Genomic DNA, 17,952 nt, shown 5'->3' on the forward strand with positions numbered 1-17,952 from the left:
TGCAGATTTCATTTCTTGCAACCAGTGTTGCCGTATATATATATTTCCGCATATACAAACGCCGCTGTAAGTATAATAATATTATATTATATGGTCAACTGTGGTTTCTTCCTTACACCGTTCAACAAAATTTCATTGTCGGTATTTATAAATATTTAAAATTTATTGTTCTAAGAGCATCATTATCGGTCGCGAGCATTTTAATCACCCGCGCAGCGCTTTCATTTTAGTTTCGTCACTCGTTTCCGTATTGGTTATTTTCGGCTCTCAATTTGGTTGCTGTATTTCGTACCGGTGACGTTTGACAGTTGACAGTTTATCAAATAGCAACGCTCTTACTGCGCTACCAAATTTGGTCACCTGTCAGTCGCGCTACTGTTATAGACGAATCCAAGTAAAAATAAGAAGAAGACACACGACGGTGTTAACTTTGACAGATCCTACAGTACAGCATAGGGAGATAATTTTAAAATGCTTATTATAAATTCTAGACAAATTGTAATTAAAATCTGATTGAAGTACGATACGGAAAAAGTTCTGAATTACATATTCGGAAGCTTATCTCAATTTTTCGAATATTTTCCAAAAATGTATCTATCATACAGTTCGGAACTTTTTCCGTATCATACTTCAATCAGATTTTAATTACATTTTGTCTAGAATTTATAATAAGCATTTTAAAATTATCTCCCTATGCTGTACTGTAGGATCTGTCAAAGTTAACACCGTCGTGTGTCTTCTTCTTATTTTTACTTGGATTCGTCTATAGCAGCGCGTTTAGTAGCGACCGATAAAGTGTCAAGTAATGATACTGCGCTGCCAAACGGCTAATACTCGCGCCCGGTAATCTTGCTCTAATGTCATATTGTCGGCGTAGCATCAACTTAGAATTCGGAAGTCGGGACTTCCGAACCGAACTTTCTTCCGAAGTTTTATCTGTCAAACTAATTGATGCGCTGTTTAGCGCATTTTTAGGCGAATCCAGCGCACTGCCTGTATCTGGAGAAAAATCCAACTTCGCTATAAAAAGCGGTCTAACTTTGTTCTGGATAGACAATATCATCCAGGGTGGCCAGACCTACCGATTTCTCGGTAGTCCTACCGATTTTTGACTCACCTACCGATTCACAGACGAAAGATCGAAAACTACAGATTTTTCAAAATTGCTACCGAGAACTACCGACTTTCAATCCGCCAAACAAATGCACGGTCAACATAGTAATCTTTCTCATAAACGATTTAAATGATTTTAGCTAATTCCCAGGCAATTTGATATCAGAAGAGTTGAATCTGCAGTATATCGCATATACCTTAATATTGTCTTTTCTGTTATGATAACATTTTGCATCAAATCCATATCCACATAAGTAAGATAAAGTCTGGACTAGATAGGACCAAAGTGTTCAATAATTATCTAGTCACTTGCGACATTACATTATACTGCACTTTGATAAAAAAGATTTTTGAAGATCATCCGCATCTATTACTTTAAAATATCTTTAGCAGGTTTGCCCAATAACTAACATTGATGTCACGAGCGTTTTTCTACGAAACTTTCCACTAACTTAAAGAATTGGAATTTTTTTAGGGAAGATCCATTAATTACGTAACGCAAAAAATGCCATTTTCGACCTCCCCCCCTCTTCTCTATGTCACACTTTTTGTATGAATCATTTAAAATTTTTGTATGGATTATCACACTTCGGTCAACCCCCTCTAAGCGTTACGTAATTCATGGATGCTCCCTTGGAGCTAAGGAAGTTTTGCCTGTTGATTTTTTTTTTACAATTTAGGTTTTCTCCAAATCTTAATCTACACGGTTGTTTGTGAAAACCCATTAATGGGTGAAAAAACACCCATTTTCTGTGAAGTGTCTCTCCCCATTTAATGGGTAAACCCGATTTACCCATTAATGGGTAAAATCAGTTTATGTCACAAAATGGGTATTTATTCACCCATTGAAAGAAAACAAAAATCTCGCAAAATGGGTGAAAAAATACCCATTTTCGCGCTCAGATAATTTAGCATTTTTGATAAATAGTAAATTTATGGTATACTCATAATCATTAATCATAAGTTGAAAAAAAAAACTTGCTTGTTTTTATTCATTTCTAATATGGTTAAGGAAACAACAAATCTTCTAATATCAATTGAGGTTCTTGCACCTCATCCTCCACCCGAACTTCCACATAGAGGATGAAAAGCAACCACAAGATCATCCTTCCGGCTTGTATTGAGGTTGAGTTTGCTGTTACAAATCGCCAGGAGTGTTTTCTCCGTAAACGCACATTAGCCATCAACTGGAAAAGGATTACCTTTTATATTATTTAGATTAGAGAAATCAATTCGGGATAAAAATGCTTACCGTTCAGCTTTACGTATGACTCTGCTTTTCTTTAGTTCTTCCATTTTCCGATCTGGAAGGATAATTTAGACGTATGTATTACAATACTTATCTACAAGAAATATCATTGGCCTTACTTGTGTTGTTCCGAGAGTGTCCCGATGCAGATAGTTTTTAAGTTTTTATTAAAGTTTAAAGCAGAAACAAGCTGCTTTTTACACCAACGGTGTACTGGATACGCTTCGTTGTCAAACTATTTTTTCACCCATTAATGTGTAAAAATATAACCGTTTTATTAATATAAGGGGTTTCCTCTAATGGGTATTTTTTTACCCATCGCATGATTGTGAAATTCCCCCATTTTATGACAGATAGGTATGCTATTTGAAAATGGTTGATTTTTTACACATCAATGGGTTTTCACAAACAACCGTGAATGCTACCAAGCTAACCATGTTATCCGGCTAGATTTGAATAATGGTCCGATCTGAAGTTCGTCAATATTGTTTTAATTCTATCATGAACTTGAACATGTACGTCCAAGTTTGGAAGATGATATTAGCATATTAGCATTTTTATATCATTGTAAACTTTTTAAATGCTTAGAGTAAATCAGCAGTCATTCAGGTTGTTTTGCGATATTGATTTTGAATCTGAGATTTTTTGAACATTTCAGCCATTTTAGATTCATTTTATATCAATTTAGAAACTTGAAGTACTTGAAGCTGTCATACCGCTTAGTTCTATTTTCTGCGGATTTGAACCTCAAATCACAGAGAACAGACATTGAGGCTCGAACAAAATTTCGAGCAAAACATGTGAAAATATCAAACCGAACCTCAACGCCATCGACGTCGACATTGCAACTCACAAACTTTGTTTCACATCACGATGGCGTTGGTGTACTCATGTATGCCAAACGACACTAGCGCACAGCGGCATTTTTTATGATCCTAGCACTGATTCTGCACGGGATAGCGACATTCCAAAGCTATTTCAAAAAGAACAGTTAAAAGTTATCACAACATAGCGAGTGTAGTTCAACGTCTGTTCTCTGTGCTCAAATGAATCGGAAGATTTATTTGGTTGCAAATCCTGGTGTTCAAAAAAGTTCCTCACATGTAAAGGAGATTGGTCTGATTGCCAACCAATCCACTTTACCAATGTGGAATTTTTCTGAACAGCAACATAGGTAATAATTATATTGAAATAGATCTTATACATAAAAAGAAGACTGCTGGTAAACCACGAACTTTGTAATTTAATTTAGGTTCAGAGTTTTAGGAAATTTTATATTAATCTGAACTTAATCGATACTGATTTTATTTCTGATATGGAAAGTACATATAAACAATAAACTATGGTTCTCAAGGATGAACTTTTCAATCGTATAAGGTTTACACTTTTTTAAATACGCCTCAAATATACATTTTCATATGATTTGGTACTTTTTCCGGCCTACCGATAACTACCGATTTTTCTACAGTTAAGCTACCGATTTATCAAAATATAATCTGGCCACCCATCAACAGCTTATGTTTCAGATCCTGATCTCTAACTAAGCTAACACATAGTTTTCAGCAGGCTCATCAATGCACTGTACACGAGTATGGAATTTATGTCTATGCATCATGTTGGGTTGAACTTTGTCTAGTCTTTCTTTGAGTTTACCAATCATATCATAATATCAGCATAATCAATTTCCGCAATTTCAACCCCCGGGGTAAATAAGCTCTATTTCATCGAATATAACCGACCCACTCAATGCTAAAAAAAAAGATTTTGTTTGCTATTGTCTGCAACATTATTCAACTGGTAAAGAATATTTATTGGTTTCATATAATTAGCAAAACTTGAACAGGGTGTCTACTCATCTGTAAAAACAAAATTCCCTGATTTTTCCAGGTTTTTTCCAGGTGTTTTACATGAATTTCCAGGTTAAAACAAACGTGGAATTTTCTCCATATATTCCATCGGAAAATCCTCCGGATTTTAAGAATTGCTTCAGAACTTCCTCCAAGATTTAATTTGAAATTTTCTTTGCTTAAACTTTAGAAAACATCTCAAGGAATTGTTCCGCAAATTCCATCAAAGATGCATTTGGCGATTTTTCACGATTTTTTTTTTGATATTCCTTTAAGTGTTCGGTGTTTGAAAATGTCTTGTGAAAATCCCTCGGAAATACCTTTATAAAATACTTTGCAAATTTCATCAGATATTCTTTTAAAATTTATTTTAGGAATTTCTTTGGAAATTTGGTTAATAATTTTTCGGAAATTTCTTAGAATTTTATTTCAGCTGTTTTTTTTTTAAGAAACTTAAAGGAAATGTTCCGGAAATATGTTTGTAAATTTCTTTAGGAAATCCTTCAGAACTTCTTACAAAAACTCCTTCAGGAAATGTGTTGATTCAAAAACATGAGATTGCTTGGGTCCATGACGTTAGGCATAAAGCTATGTCCATTTAGAATCCGGAATAATAAAACATCTGTATCTAGGTATCGGATTGACACACAAATAAGGTCAATACAATAAAACAAAGGTAATTTCTACTTCAAGGAAAAAATATAAATGCAAATCATTTCTAATTTTCTTGAAACAATTCGCACTTTCTTCTTTATTCCTCTCACCAAACGCTGCACACCTCCAGAGACGACTTTCTTGGCACATTTGTTCCATATTTTGGTCATCTGAGTCGCGTCCCGAGCTGTTTATCCACTTTTCTCAAGCTTCCGCTTCATTATTGCCCAAAATGTCTCGATGGGCCTAAACTGCGGATTATATTTTTATTGTTGAAATCTACGTTATTATTGCGGTACAACTAGATGACTTCCCGGCTGTAGTGGCAACTCGCCAAATCTGGCCAAATCACCTTCATGGGCTTTCATGAAATTTAGTACGCGGTTTTTGAGACATTCTTCCTTGTACAGCATAGAGTCCATCGTCTTATTCGTCACGAACACTTTGGTCTCTGCTCTACAGCTGCATATCCCTCGCCAAATCATCAGTTGTTTGGCAAATTTGTCCATAAAAGCAAACTTTTGGAAGTTATCCTAAATTTATTTTGACGTAGGTTCCACCGTCGATGAGCAGGAATATCAACGGGGGTGTGCAGATTTTTTCTCTCCTCTCGGCTTCTATCTGGAATAATTTTTGACTCGCTGCACGAAACACCATGAAATTTATACCACAGAAAGTATAAGTGGACATACCGCTGTAAAATAATTCTTGCAGCGGTCAACTGGACAGATAATACCTTCTTTATGTCGTTGGTTGTTTTTGGGGCATTTTATGCTTAAAATAATAATAACCTGATGCCATCCCCATACATTCAATTTTCTTTCTAAGCTTTAACACGATATTTATTACGATAAATAATCTAATCGTAATCTGAATAGTCTATTAAGATTATTGAAGCATATTTTGGCAGAATAATTTCAATAGTTACAGCGCCACTAGCGTTCTATTAGGGATCGTTCAAAAATTACGTCCATCGTTTTTCGGCATTTTCAACCCCCCTCCCCCCTCCTGTCACAAACTGTCACAAATAATTGACCCCCCCTCCCCCTGTACGTACATGTCTCATTTATATTTTAGCGATTACTGTGGTTTATCTTTTTCGTACACTATTTTCACAATAACATAGTGAGTTATGTCCCTTACTAACAGTTAGAATATGTTTTTAAATGCTTTCTGGATTTATTCTTGTGGAGGGACGTCACATAAGAAAAAAAACCCTCCCTCCCCCTGTCACAAACTGTAACAAAACTCGAACCCCTTCTCCCCTCAAACCTTACACGTAATTTTTGAACGGCCCTTACTGCTTTACTGTAAAAACCTTCTTGGTTGAAATTGCTTCGGGTGTTATTTTGAAATTCCAAGGGATTTTTTAGGAACTCATTCAGAAGAATCTTGAGGAAATTTAGCTTTGATGATTTTTTTGTAAACTCTTCGAGAATACCTTTAGAAACTCCTTTGAAAAATCCATTCGGGATTCCTTCGGCTATTCTTCCAAGAATTGTTGGGAGCCGTCGAAGAAAACAAATTACAACCGCGAAATTCGATAAACTATAAGTAAACGTTTATTTGAAAGACGATCACAAAATTACATGGCGGTAGCTGATTACTTAATAATAATAAAAAAAACAAAAGATCTATGTCGTTAGTGTGACTTTCGAAACGTCATCAATCACTGCGGAAGGGCAAACACTGCTCACATCAACACTCCTCCTCAGTGTGCGCCCACTACTAATTAGCTAATTATGAACTATTTACAACATCAAACAAAATAAAGACCATTCTTTCGAACACACTTCAAAATCATAGAGCCATCCTTCATAATCTGTGCCTATCTGGAATGGAAGCGCGCCCTGATCCCGAGTTTAAAGAGACGCGTAACTGATATGAAATTTCCAGCCAGTCCAGGAACATAGAACACATCATTCACTGTAATAGCAACACTTCCAACCATCAGTTTTCCTGTGCCTTTTGCTTTTGCTCTCATTTTTCGTCCGTCCGCCAAGTAAATCGTTTCGTTGCAGCTGACTAAATCCTCTAACAGCCCTGCATTTCCAGTGAGGTGACTCATGCAGCCCGAATCCAAACACCAACTGTTTTTCCGCATCACTGCCGTACTTTCAGCAACGTCATCTCCTCCTGACACAAAAAAACAAACTCCTCCTCCGCCGCTTGTCGCTTGTATTTTTGACATTCTTGCACTTTGCTTCGATGATGCACCTTCATCTTCATCAGATTGCTCTCTCGTATCCAGTTTCGGACAATCACGCCAAAAATGACCCTCTCGTTTACAGCAATAACATGTACGCTTCTTACGAATAACGGACCGTGTCGAAACAGCCATTGCCTTTCCCATTTCAACATCCTCATGATCACATCGTCGCTTCCACTCATCCAACAGTTTTCCCTTAACGTATTCCAGTTTTATTTCTTCTTCCGGACGGGTCTCCAATGCAGTAATTAACGAATCATAACTCCGTGGCAAACTTGACAACAGTATAGCGATTATCCAGTGCTCTTTGAGATCCTCACCCATAGCAATTAATCGATGCACAAGTTCGGACACATTCACTAAATGCTCTGCCATACTTCCTCCCTCCTCCAACTGCAGCGAGAATAGCTTACGCATTACGTGAATCTTGTTCGTCAGCGAGTCCCTTTCGTGATAGCTTTTCAAAGCATCCCACATATCCTTTGCCGTACGAGCCGTCATAACATGACACAGCTGATCGTTACCTAATGCTAGTCCAATAGTCGCTCGAGCTGCTCCGTCCGTTTTATTCCAATCCGCGGAGGGTTCTTCAGGCTTTGCTTGAGTAACCACATCATACAGTTGTTCCTTGAGCAAAAGCAACTCCATCCTAAACTTCCAACTAGGCCAGTTGAAGTTATTCAGACGTTCAATCACTGCTTTAGACTCCGCCATTTCAAAACACAAAATCGCTTTTTCTTCAGACCACTTCAAAACATAAGCGATTATTCAATCAATTCTCCACTTCTTTTCCGATCCGTAATCAATTTTCTTCTTTAATCACCGCGCGCCTGGCCCATAACCTGTTGGGAGCCGTCGAAGAAAACAAATTACAACCGCGAAATTCGATAAACTATAAGTAAACGTTTATTTGAAAGACGATCACAAAATTACATGGCGGTAGCTGATTACTTAATAATAATAAAAAAAACAAAAGATCTATGTCGTTAGTGTGACTTTCGAAACGTCATCAATCACTGCGGAAGGGCAAACACTGCTCACATCAACAAGAATTACTTTAGAAAAAAAACCCTTCACAAATCACTTTACACTTTTTTTTGAAAATACCTTCAAGTTCCCTTTCGGGAATTTATTAATGAAATAATTTAGCAAATTGCTAATCATTCTTATAGACACTCTATTAGTGATTTCTCTGAAAAATTCCTTGGAAAACTGATCCCAAAATTCCTTCGGAAGTTCCACCAGGAATTACTTTGAAAAATCCTAACTAATTTAGTATTTTTTAATATATTCGTAAAGAATTTCCGAGAGAATACTCAAAAGAATTTACAAAGTAATTCCTAATTGATTTCCCGAATAAATTACTAGATATCACCAAGAATAGCTGATGATGATGATGCTGATGATTATGATGCTTCGGAAATTCTCCAGGATTTTTTTTGAAAATGGCAAAACGTTTTTTTTGCGGAACAACGTTTCATTAGGTATCGTTCACTACATTTTCAATAGATTTGATTGGTATATTTATGATGATGATGATGATGGTCCCGCCACATACCCCTACAAAGGTTTGAGCTGGACGAGTTATCTTTAAGATAATTAAATAAGATCAATGTAATCGGTTTTGCAATCAACCGATCCAATTGTATATACAGATATAAAATCCAAAATAAAATTCCATACTGTACAGCAAAAATAAATTGGAAAAATGAACTAAAGAACTACACCTAGAATTTTCGTTATCAATGTATTCAAACATTTTTAATGATTTTTTTCATCATTTGAATGAATTCACTCATGATCACCGGGTATTGAAATTTCCCTGATTATGTCAGGAATTCCCTGACAATTCCAGGTATTTTCCAGGTGGGGAGAAATTCCCTGATAATTCCAGGTTTTCCAGGTTTTTCCAGGTAGTAGACACCCTGTTGAACCACGTACATAAGGGTCAATGGTTCCTATCAACGCAGACATGCTGACGAAAAATGCTCGATTGTATTGCAGTTTGCATTGGAACATGGATTTATCCTTGTTAGAGCTTACCACCATGAGACAATAAAACGAGATTTTTTGACAGGAACAACATCATTTGTTAGAGTGTGCGGTCGTGTTCCAATCAGCGAACGATCATTATAGAACAGGTTGGAGCTGTGCAAAATAAAAAGTGATTATTCATTATAAAACACTGAATTGTAATATTTTATAATTCTTTGTAATCATTTAACAAGCATAGATACATCATATTTAAGATACATACTATCTTGAATAAAAAATACTTTTTCGAAAAAGCGTTTTATTTTGTATTATCTTTTATTGATTCTTTCTCCTCAAAATGAACTTTAACAAATGTTTCTCCGACGAGGATGGGAAATACTAAAGTTGCTTCAGCATAAACTTTAACTGGTGTTGCGTCTTTCTTTATTTTCCCCCATGATACTGCTTCGTCCGGTCGTGCACCGCTGTCACTTCCGTCGTATTCTGATGCCGTGTTAATGAAAACCGAAAAATCAGCCCCATTCCGCATTAAGTTTGCATTACATATGTGGTGCTTAATTACGCCTCCCCCAACTATGATAATGCCAGAATTAACTGCCTTAACTGCCATGGTGTTCAAACGTCTCAGATCGGAGATAATGTCCAGCACTAGGCCAGGATTGCGAAACGAATGGAAGTACATCATATCACCAAGACTGCCATCGGTAAGTGCTGGACTGAACACAGGAATTTTGTTCTTGGCTGCCCAATAATAAACAGAACTATCGTCATTGATTTTTTCTCCGAGCCGTTGTATAACCTTGGACGGAGTCCAGAGAATTCCCGAAGATCGCTGTTCTTCCAGCATTTCGTCGAGTATTGGGATGACCCAATTTTCAAACTTACAGTAGTTGTCGTTCGGCACAAGGAGGTTCCCGATCCGATTGATACCCTGCTCTCGAAGCCGTTTTCCTTCCAGTTCAAACGATCCCAAAAAGGTAGGTGCCAGGCACTTGATTAAATCTTCTTCGACTCCCCCGGCCGTGGTCACAATGCAGTCAACCATTTTATGCTGAACCAAAAAGCGTATCGTCTCTCGTACACCACACGACACCATGTTGGAGGTGTAGCCAAGAAACACGGTACAGTTGGATTTACGTTTGATGAACTCGTCTTCTTCATAAGTGTCATGCTTGTCCTCTGGCAGAGGGACTTTTCGGCAAGCAATCTGGAATAATAAATTTGGTATGTAATAATGTTAAATATGAAATTGTTTCTTTAAATGGTTAGTAGCAAAGATACGTTAGTAAAATCCGTATATGAAGATATAAAAATAATATAATAAAAATCCGTAAATTTATTAGAAATATGTTTCATATCTTAAGTCTTCAACGGATTCGTGATGTAATAGTGCATATACTGCCCATGGCCTCGTGGCCGTGCGGTTAGTGACGTCAATTATATAGACGCATGTGTCGCATCTATGCTGGATTTTCCAAACATATGGGATAAATATGCAATTGTGGGCAGTGTTGAAAAATTAAAAAAAAAAATCTTCATTAGGTTGATTTAAATATTCAAATGTTTATCTTGATGAATATATTTAAGATATTTGTCTCGGATTTCCGTTAACTTTAACACAAATTCGTTTCTCCTCTTCACAAGTTGATTCTTTTAATACAAAATTACTTCATTATCATAAGTCCTAGAATATTATTCTACAATTATTGTTCTCTTATGATCGTAAAAACATTCAGATTACATACCATTTTATGTACTTCCTCTATGGCCTTTCCAAGGTTCGTAGCCTGGAATCCGAAATGCGGGAAGGTGCGGAAGAGCGCTTCGTAGTCGCGACCATGATTCCAGTCGTATCCTTGCACCGTGGGAGTCTCTTTAGGTAGCTTTGAACTCTCTTGCAAAACTGCTTCTTTGGCTAGTATCGGCTCTTTAGTGTTTTCCATTTTTATGTTAAATTTGGTATTTTCAAAGAAAATTAGCTTAATTTAAAGCTGGTTACATTTTCTTTAAACATTTCACGCACGCGAACAATGTTTTCATTCATATGATCGCCACAGTTGATCAAAACTGTCGCAACGGTGCCGCTGTAACCAAAACAACACTGTCAAAATCAGCTGCTCATGTTTGGTGGAAGTAAACATCGACAAAGTCGACCACCAGTGCATCGAGTTCATCCTGACACGTTTTCCCCGCTCATAGACGTTTTGACACTTGATTGGGACAAACTGGCAGAGGAAAAAATATATTATTCCCATTACATGCCCAGCTCAAATGTCATAATTTTCACACAATGTTGGTTCCGCACCAGCAAATAATAAAAAATGAAAAATAATTTTGTTGTTAGGCGGGTTGCGGTGTGCAGTGCAAAAAAATTCCCGGAAAATTGGCGAAGATTACAGACTTAGAATCATTTGCAATGGAATAGTGGATCCCGTCCGTTCGGTGTGAATATCTGGTGACTTGTCAAGTGAGTACAAAACTTAGTACCTATATATTCTTTTGTAAAGCATTTAAATGATCAAGTGGCTGTGTTAGCTCGTTACAAAATACTATCAGCTTGCGTTAGTCCACAAAGCTAGTCCCAAGGCTAATCCTCATAATCAAAGCCAACTAGGATAGGAGAGGACGGGGCAAGACAGATTGTTTTTTTGCGGATTTCACGGTTTTCGCGGATTTGGCGCGGATTTACCTAACGATTTAAGGGCTTCGCGCGGATTTAGTTTTAGGTGTAAATTTAACAAATATAATGCTAGATCTAAGGATATTTATTTGAAAATTAGTTTGATGTCTATCTAGATGTGGTTTATTTTCGTTAGCAAATGTCGTTGAGAACAAAATTTACGTTTAAAGTCAATTACTTACATTATTTTTAGGATGTTTACAAGCCCTTATTAAATGCCATGATAACATTCTTGAGCATTCATTGAACAAATGTTATGAGGATCATGACAGCATGGCAAAACATATCTGTTGAAGGAAATGAACACCCGAGATATGTGTCAGTTTCTGATTGATTATCGTAAAAGGAACCACATTACATGATATCGGGTGGGTGTACCAATTGTCGCCATACATAAGAACAACTATTTTTTTTTTATTTAAATAAGTAAAAGTCATGTGGGTGGACTTTACATATCAAGCGAAAGGTTTTACTTCCTGCTCCTTTGAACAGCTGTGAAACCCACAATAAAATTTGTTATAATCCTCAAAATTGATTAATCCATAATAGGAACGCATCCACCAGTTGTGGCACTATTCTTAATTTTTGTTCTTTATTTGGCAAATCCCATTGTTTTCTTATGGGATTGGCCAAATTAGGACAATTAGTGCGACAACTGGTGCAAATGACGTCAAAAATTAAGCAAAATCAATTTTTACCATTATGTTTTGCCTGTTTTTGAGGAGATCAAAGATGCTATCGTCAGAGATGCATCCTGAACAGAACATGAGCCAAGAGCGTGCCTTGGTGTGCCTAGTTTTGAACTCTGAACACTGTTCAGTGTGCACTGGGTTGGTACGCAAGCAAAACGATCAGGGTAACTAAGATTCCTTAGATTTCGAACTATGCAAAAACATACGAGCATGCTTGATTTCTATCCGTTAGAGGCTCACGTGTTCCACTACCAGCCGAAAAATGTGTAGCATGCCGTCGCTTCAATTTGTTTTCCTAGGATACAAGTTGCTAAGTAAGGTCAGTGCTCTTGAACAGTGTGCTGTGTTCAAAATGTTTTGAATACGAACACGCGTTCTCGTATTCAGATGCATCTCTGGCTATCGTATCATATGAATATGCTTTATCGATACTTGGTTTGCGGTGATTTGATTGGCCATTTGGCATTTAAAGCACTAGTGCAACAACTGGTGCTATAGCTACGACTGGTGCATTTAGCCTATCATATCATTTTTCGAAAGTTTATTCGTCAGGGATTCTGATATAGTGTTGAACATTTTATATTGCTTTCATAGTATTCATTTAAAACGAAAAAGGGTTTATATAACAATTGAAAATACAAAAATGTACTTTGTACTAAATGTAAGAAAATAGGTACTTCAGCAGAAGTTCGTTCAAACATTAGAATATAATGTTCAAAAGGTATTTCTGAAAAAAAAACGTAATTCTAGGAGCATTTTTTGCGATGTTTTCTCCGATAACCATCGGAGGAATACTCACCGAAAAATTACGAAACCTCCTGATGATTTTTTTACAAGGATTCTATACGGAATTTAATAAATATATTTACGCAGAAGATTTCTGCAGCATTTTGAAACCAAAAAATTAGGTATAAAGAAACTTGTGGAGGAAATGCCGCGGGAGTTCTTGGAGCACTGTCCACAGGACTTATTGTAAAAAATCTGCTGCAATTCCATCTTGAATTTTCGAAACAATTCTCGGAAGGTTAGGTATTCACCAAAGAATGTCTGCAGATATTTGCAAAGCGATTTCCACAGGAACGAATTTCTTAATGTATTTCCGGAAGAACTTTTACAGATTCCGAGAGAAATTTCCGCACAAATTTACGATGCGATTTCCTCAGAAATTCCTGTAGCGATGATCACAGTAATTTCTTTAAACAATCCTCAAAAACTGCGTCTAGATTTTAACGAAAGATTTTCTATGTCCAAGGGCTTGACGATCCCTCCCCAGGCCATCTGCGAGTTGTGGCGCCTGCCTAGGATGTGGTTGGGCCCTGTTAAACCTCTTTAAAAAGCTGCATGTATCCGCAAGTAGGCTCCGCCAAAGCGACTGTGTGCCGCTCAAAGCGCACAAGCCCAAGTCCTGGTGTTAGGTGGGACGCTAAATAGCCCTGACACGACGGCCCTCCGACGAGACAGAAGGTTTGCTCAGGCCCAATAAGCCGCCTTTAAATACAATCATTACGAACGACATAGAAGATAATATGACTCGATACAATCGGCAACGACCTAGGCGACGAATAAAGGATCACGGTTGGAAGCTTGGAACATGGAACTGCAAGTCGCTAGGCTTCGCAGGTTGCGACAGGATAATCTACGATGAATTACATCCCCGCAACTTCGACGTCGTTGCGCTGTAGGAAATCTGCTGGACAGGACAGAAAGTGTGGAAAAGCGGGCATCAAGCGGCTACCTTCTACCAAAGCTGTGGCACCACCAACGAGCTGGAAACCGGCTTCATAGTGCTGGGAATGATTGGGTGGCAGCCAATCAACGCAAGGATGTGCAAGCTGAGGATAAAAGGCCGTTTCTTCAACTATAGCATCATCAACGTGCACTGCTCACACGAAGGGAGACCCGACGACGAGAAAGAAGCGTTCTATGCACAGCTGGGGCAGACATACGATGGATGCCCACTGCGGGACATGAACGCTCAGGTAGGAAGGGAGGAAATGTATAGACCAGTCATCGGATAGTCTGCATACCGTATCGAACGACAACAGCCAACGGTGCATTAACTTTGCAGCCTCCCGCGGAACAGTAGTCTGAAGCACTTTCTTCCCCCGCAAGAATATCCACAAGGCCACATGGAAATCACCTAATCAAGTAACGGAAAACCAAATCGACCACGTTCTAATCGACGGTAAATTCTTCTCCGACATCACGAACGTACGCACTTACCGCAGTGCGAATATTGAATCCGACCACTACCTCGTTGCAGTATGTCTGCGCTTAAAACTCTCGACGGTGTACAACACGCGTCGGAGTCGTCCGCCGCGGCTAAACATTGGGCGGCTACAAGACGGTAGACTAGCCCAAGACTACGCGCAGCAGCTGGAAGTGGCACTCCCAACGGAAGAGCAGCTAGGCGCAGCATCTCTTGAAGATGGCTGGAGAGATATTCGATCCGCCATTGGAAGCACCGCAACCGCTGCGCTAGGCACGGTGGCTCCGGATCAGAGAAACGACTGGTATGACGGTGAATGTGAGCAGTTAGTGGAAGAGAAGAATGCAGCATGGGCGAGATTGCTGCAGCCCCGCACGAGGGCGAACGAGGCACGATAAAACTCGATTTTCCGGAGGAAAAAGCGCCAGCAGGAAGATCGAGACCGTGAAGAGACGGAGCAACTGTACCGCGCTAATAACGCACGAAAGTTCTATGAGAAGTTGAATTGTTCACGTAAGGGCCACGTGCCACAGCCTGATATGTGTAAGGACATAAGCGGGAACCTTCTTACGAACGAGCGTGAGGTGATACTAAGGTGGCGGCAGCACTACGAAGAACACCTGAATGGCGATGTGGCAGACGAACATGTAGGTATGGTGGTGGACCTGGGAGAACGCCCGCAGGACATAATTTTACCGAAATCCAGGAGGAGATTGGCCGGTTGAAGAACAACAAAGCCCCTTGGGTTGACCATCTACCAGGAGAGCTATTTAAACACGGTGGTGAGGCACTGGCTAGAGCGCTGCACTGGGTCATTACCAAGATTTGGGAGGAGGAAGTTTTTCCGCAGGAGTGGACGGAAGGTGTCGTGTGTCCCATCTACAAAAAGGGCGCCGCCTACAAGGTACTCTCCCAAATTTTATGCCGTCGACTAGCACCAATTGCAAGGGAGTTCGTGGGGCAGTACCAGGCGGGTTTTATGGGCGAACGCTCCACTACGGACCAGGTGTTCGCCATGCGCCAAGTACTGCAGAAATGCTGCGAATACAATGTGCCCACACATCATCTATTCATCGACTTCAAAGCCGCATATGATACAATCGATTGGGACCAGCTATGGCAGCTAATGCACGAACACGGATTTCCGGATAAACTGACACGGTTGATCAAAGCGACGATGGATCGGGTGATGTGCGTAGTTAGAGTTTCAGGGGCATTCTCGAGTCCCTTCGAAACCCGCAGAGGGTTACGGCAAGGTGATGGTCTTTCGTGCCAACTGTTCAACATCGCTTTGGAAGGGGTAATACGAAGAGCAGGGATTAACACGAGTGGTACAATTTTCAATAAGTCCGTCCAGCTATTTGGCTTCGCCGATGACATAGATATTATGGCACGTAACTTTGAGAAGATGGAGGAAGCCTACATCAGACTGAAGAGGGAAGCCAAGCGGATTGGACTAGTCATCAACACGTCGAAGACGAAGTACATGATAGGAAGAGGTTCAAGAGAAGACAATGTGAGCCACCCACCGCGAGTTTGCATCGGTGGTGACGAAATCGAGGTGGTAGAAGAATTTGTGTAGGCTCACTGGTGACTGCCGAAAATGATACCAGCAGAGAAATTCGGAGACGCATAGTGGCTGGAAATCGTACGTGCTTTGGACTCCGCAAGACGCTCCGATCGAATAGAGTTCGCCGCCGTACCAAACTGACAATCTACAAAACGCTCATTAGACCGGTAGTCCTCTACGGACACGAGACCTGGACGATGCTCGTGGAGGACCAACGCGCTTTTGGAGTTTTCGAAAGGAAAGTGCTGCATACCATCTATGGTGGGGTGCAGATGGCGGACGGTACGTAGAGGAGGCGAATGAACCACGAGTTGCATGAGCTGCTGGGAGAACCATCCATCGTTCACACCGCGAAAATCGTACGACTGCGGTGGGCCGGGCACGTAGCCAAAATGTCGGACAGTAACCCGGTGAAAATGGTTCACAAGAAGGCGAGGTGCACAGCGGGCAAGGTGGAACGATCAGGGCGGTAATGATGTTACCCGCAAGATGATAAAGCGTATTGCAGCTGCCAATGCTGGGCCAAAGCCCAGTTAAAAAGCGGTTATCCGTCAAAAAACAAGAACAAAGACTAGGCTGCGAGGGAAGTCGAAATGGTAAATTATTCTCGTTCCAAGTAAAATACCGATCATAACAATGCATCGTAAATCCCCTCGTCAGCCCAGTTAAAAAGCGGCGCTCGTTAACTGGACTGATGTTCTAGCCGAGTTAGCGAATGGTTGCTGTACTCTAATTGTTCCGGCCATAAAACATGGACGTACAAAGAGGCTGATCGAAGTATGTGAGCGTAAGGTGCTGCTCGGCAGTGAACAGAAAAACGGCATCTGGCGGCGTCGCATGAATAAAGGGATGGATATTGTCAAGCTTACGGCAGACTACGGTGGGCTGGACAAGTTATTCGAAAGAGCTTCAAGCGAAAGTGAACCCAGGACAGGATCGAGTTCAGTGGAGAAGGATATTCCATTCGGTGTAGGCACAGCGAGGAGGAGCTGTAGTCCATCAAGTAGGCATCAAGTAATGAAGGAGTATGAAGCGATTTTGTTATAATTTGCTCAACTCGCGAACTCATTTCCTTCAAATTTCTAAAAATCCAAGCATTTGTTCCTCGGCAAGTCGAAGGCAATATAGGATTCTGCTAGTGAGTCGCATATCCAAAAAGTTTGGGAACCGCTGATTTAGCTTGATCAGACAAACAGGCAAACTAGGCAAACTTTGAACGGTGACTTCACACATTCCATATGACGATATTGCAACTCAAATGTCAGCGGTTATGTAAGTGCTACTGGTCGGTGGCACCCCTTTGTTTATCCGTTCCCGTGTCCATCCAAATCTGGTGATCACAGATAGGGCTTTTGATAATGTTTGTAATTTGTTTGATTCTAACTTGTCCAAATATTGTTTCAAATCAAGAATTAAGAATAAGAGTAATCGAAGTCGAATAAATAATAGAGATACCGTACAAAACATACCAATGGGAATCATTTTTTCATAAAACACTATGGTAAAATAAATTATTATGGAGGGGGTAAGCACCGTGTCAAAACAAAACTGATTTAAAAAATTCTATAAAAATTAACTGTTGGTCTTTTTCCACATTGCAGTAGTCGAATAAGATGCTCGTTAACTATAAGTAGACACCACACTACGGAAAAAGTTTGACAAACTCTTGATTATTGAAGAAAAAGATTGATGGTGTGAGTGCGAACCCAAAATATTGAAGTAAATATTGACGGA

The 17,952-nt window shown here is 39.6% G+C and overlaps 2 protein-coding genes across 2 annotated transcripts in view; one reads left to right on the top strand and one right to left on the bottom strand.

The window, feature by feature from the left end:
* Positions 1 to 9,262: 9,262 nt before the first annotated feature.
* Positions 9,263 to 11,113, bottom strand: LOC134215553 (probable deoxyhypusine synthase). The gene is made up of 2 exons (XM_062694715.1): positions 10,813 to 11,113; positions 9,263 to 10,274 (listed from the first exon to the last, which is right to left on the bottom strand). Exons 1-2 carry the CDS (start codon positions 11,008 to 11,010, stop codon positions 9,366 to 9,368), a joined length of 1,107 nt encoding a protein of 368 aa, XP_062550699.1. The 5' UTR covers positions 11,011 to 11,113; the 3' UTR covers positions 9,263 to 9,365.
* A 215-nt stretch (positions 11,114 to 11,328) lies between these two features.
* The window catches only part of LOC134211307 (UDP-glucose 6-dehydrogenase), a 42,684-nt gene continuing 36,060 nt past the window's right edge, over positions 11,329 to 17,952 (top strand). Inside the window, exon 1 of the mRNA XM_062688050.1 lies at positions 11,329 to 11,534. The gene's annotated coding sequence lies outside the window, so the exon portion shown is untranslated. The remainder of the gene's footprint in view (positions 11,535 to 17,952) is intronic.

Source organism: Armigeres subalbatus, chromosome 2, assembly GCF_024139115.2.
Source record: "Armigeres subalbatus isolate Guangzhou_Male chromosome 2, GZ_Asu_2, whole genome shotgun sequence".
NCBI lineage: Eukaryota > Metazoa > Arthropoda > Insecta > Diptera > Culicidae > Armigeres > Armigeres subalbatus.

Coding starts and splice junctions, on each gene's coding strand:
- LOC134215553 (XM_062694715.1), bottom strand. CDS start 11,010: ATGGAAAACACTAAAGAGCCGATACTAGCCAAAGAAGCAGTTTTGCAA. Junction 10,275..10,812: donor TAGAGGAAGTACATAAAATG/GTATGTAATCTG, acceptor TTATTATTCCAG/ATTGCTTGCCGAAAAGTCCC.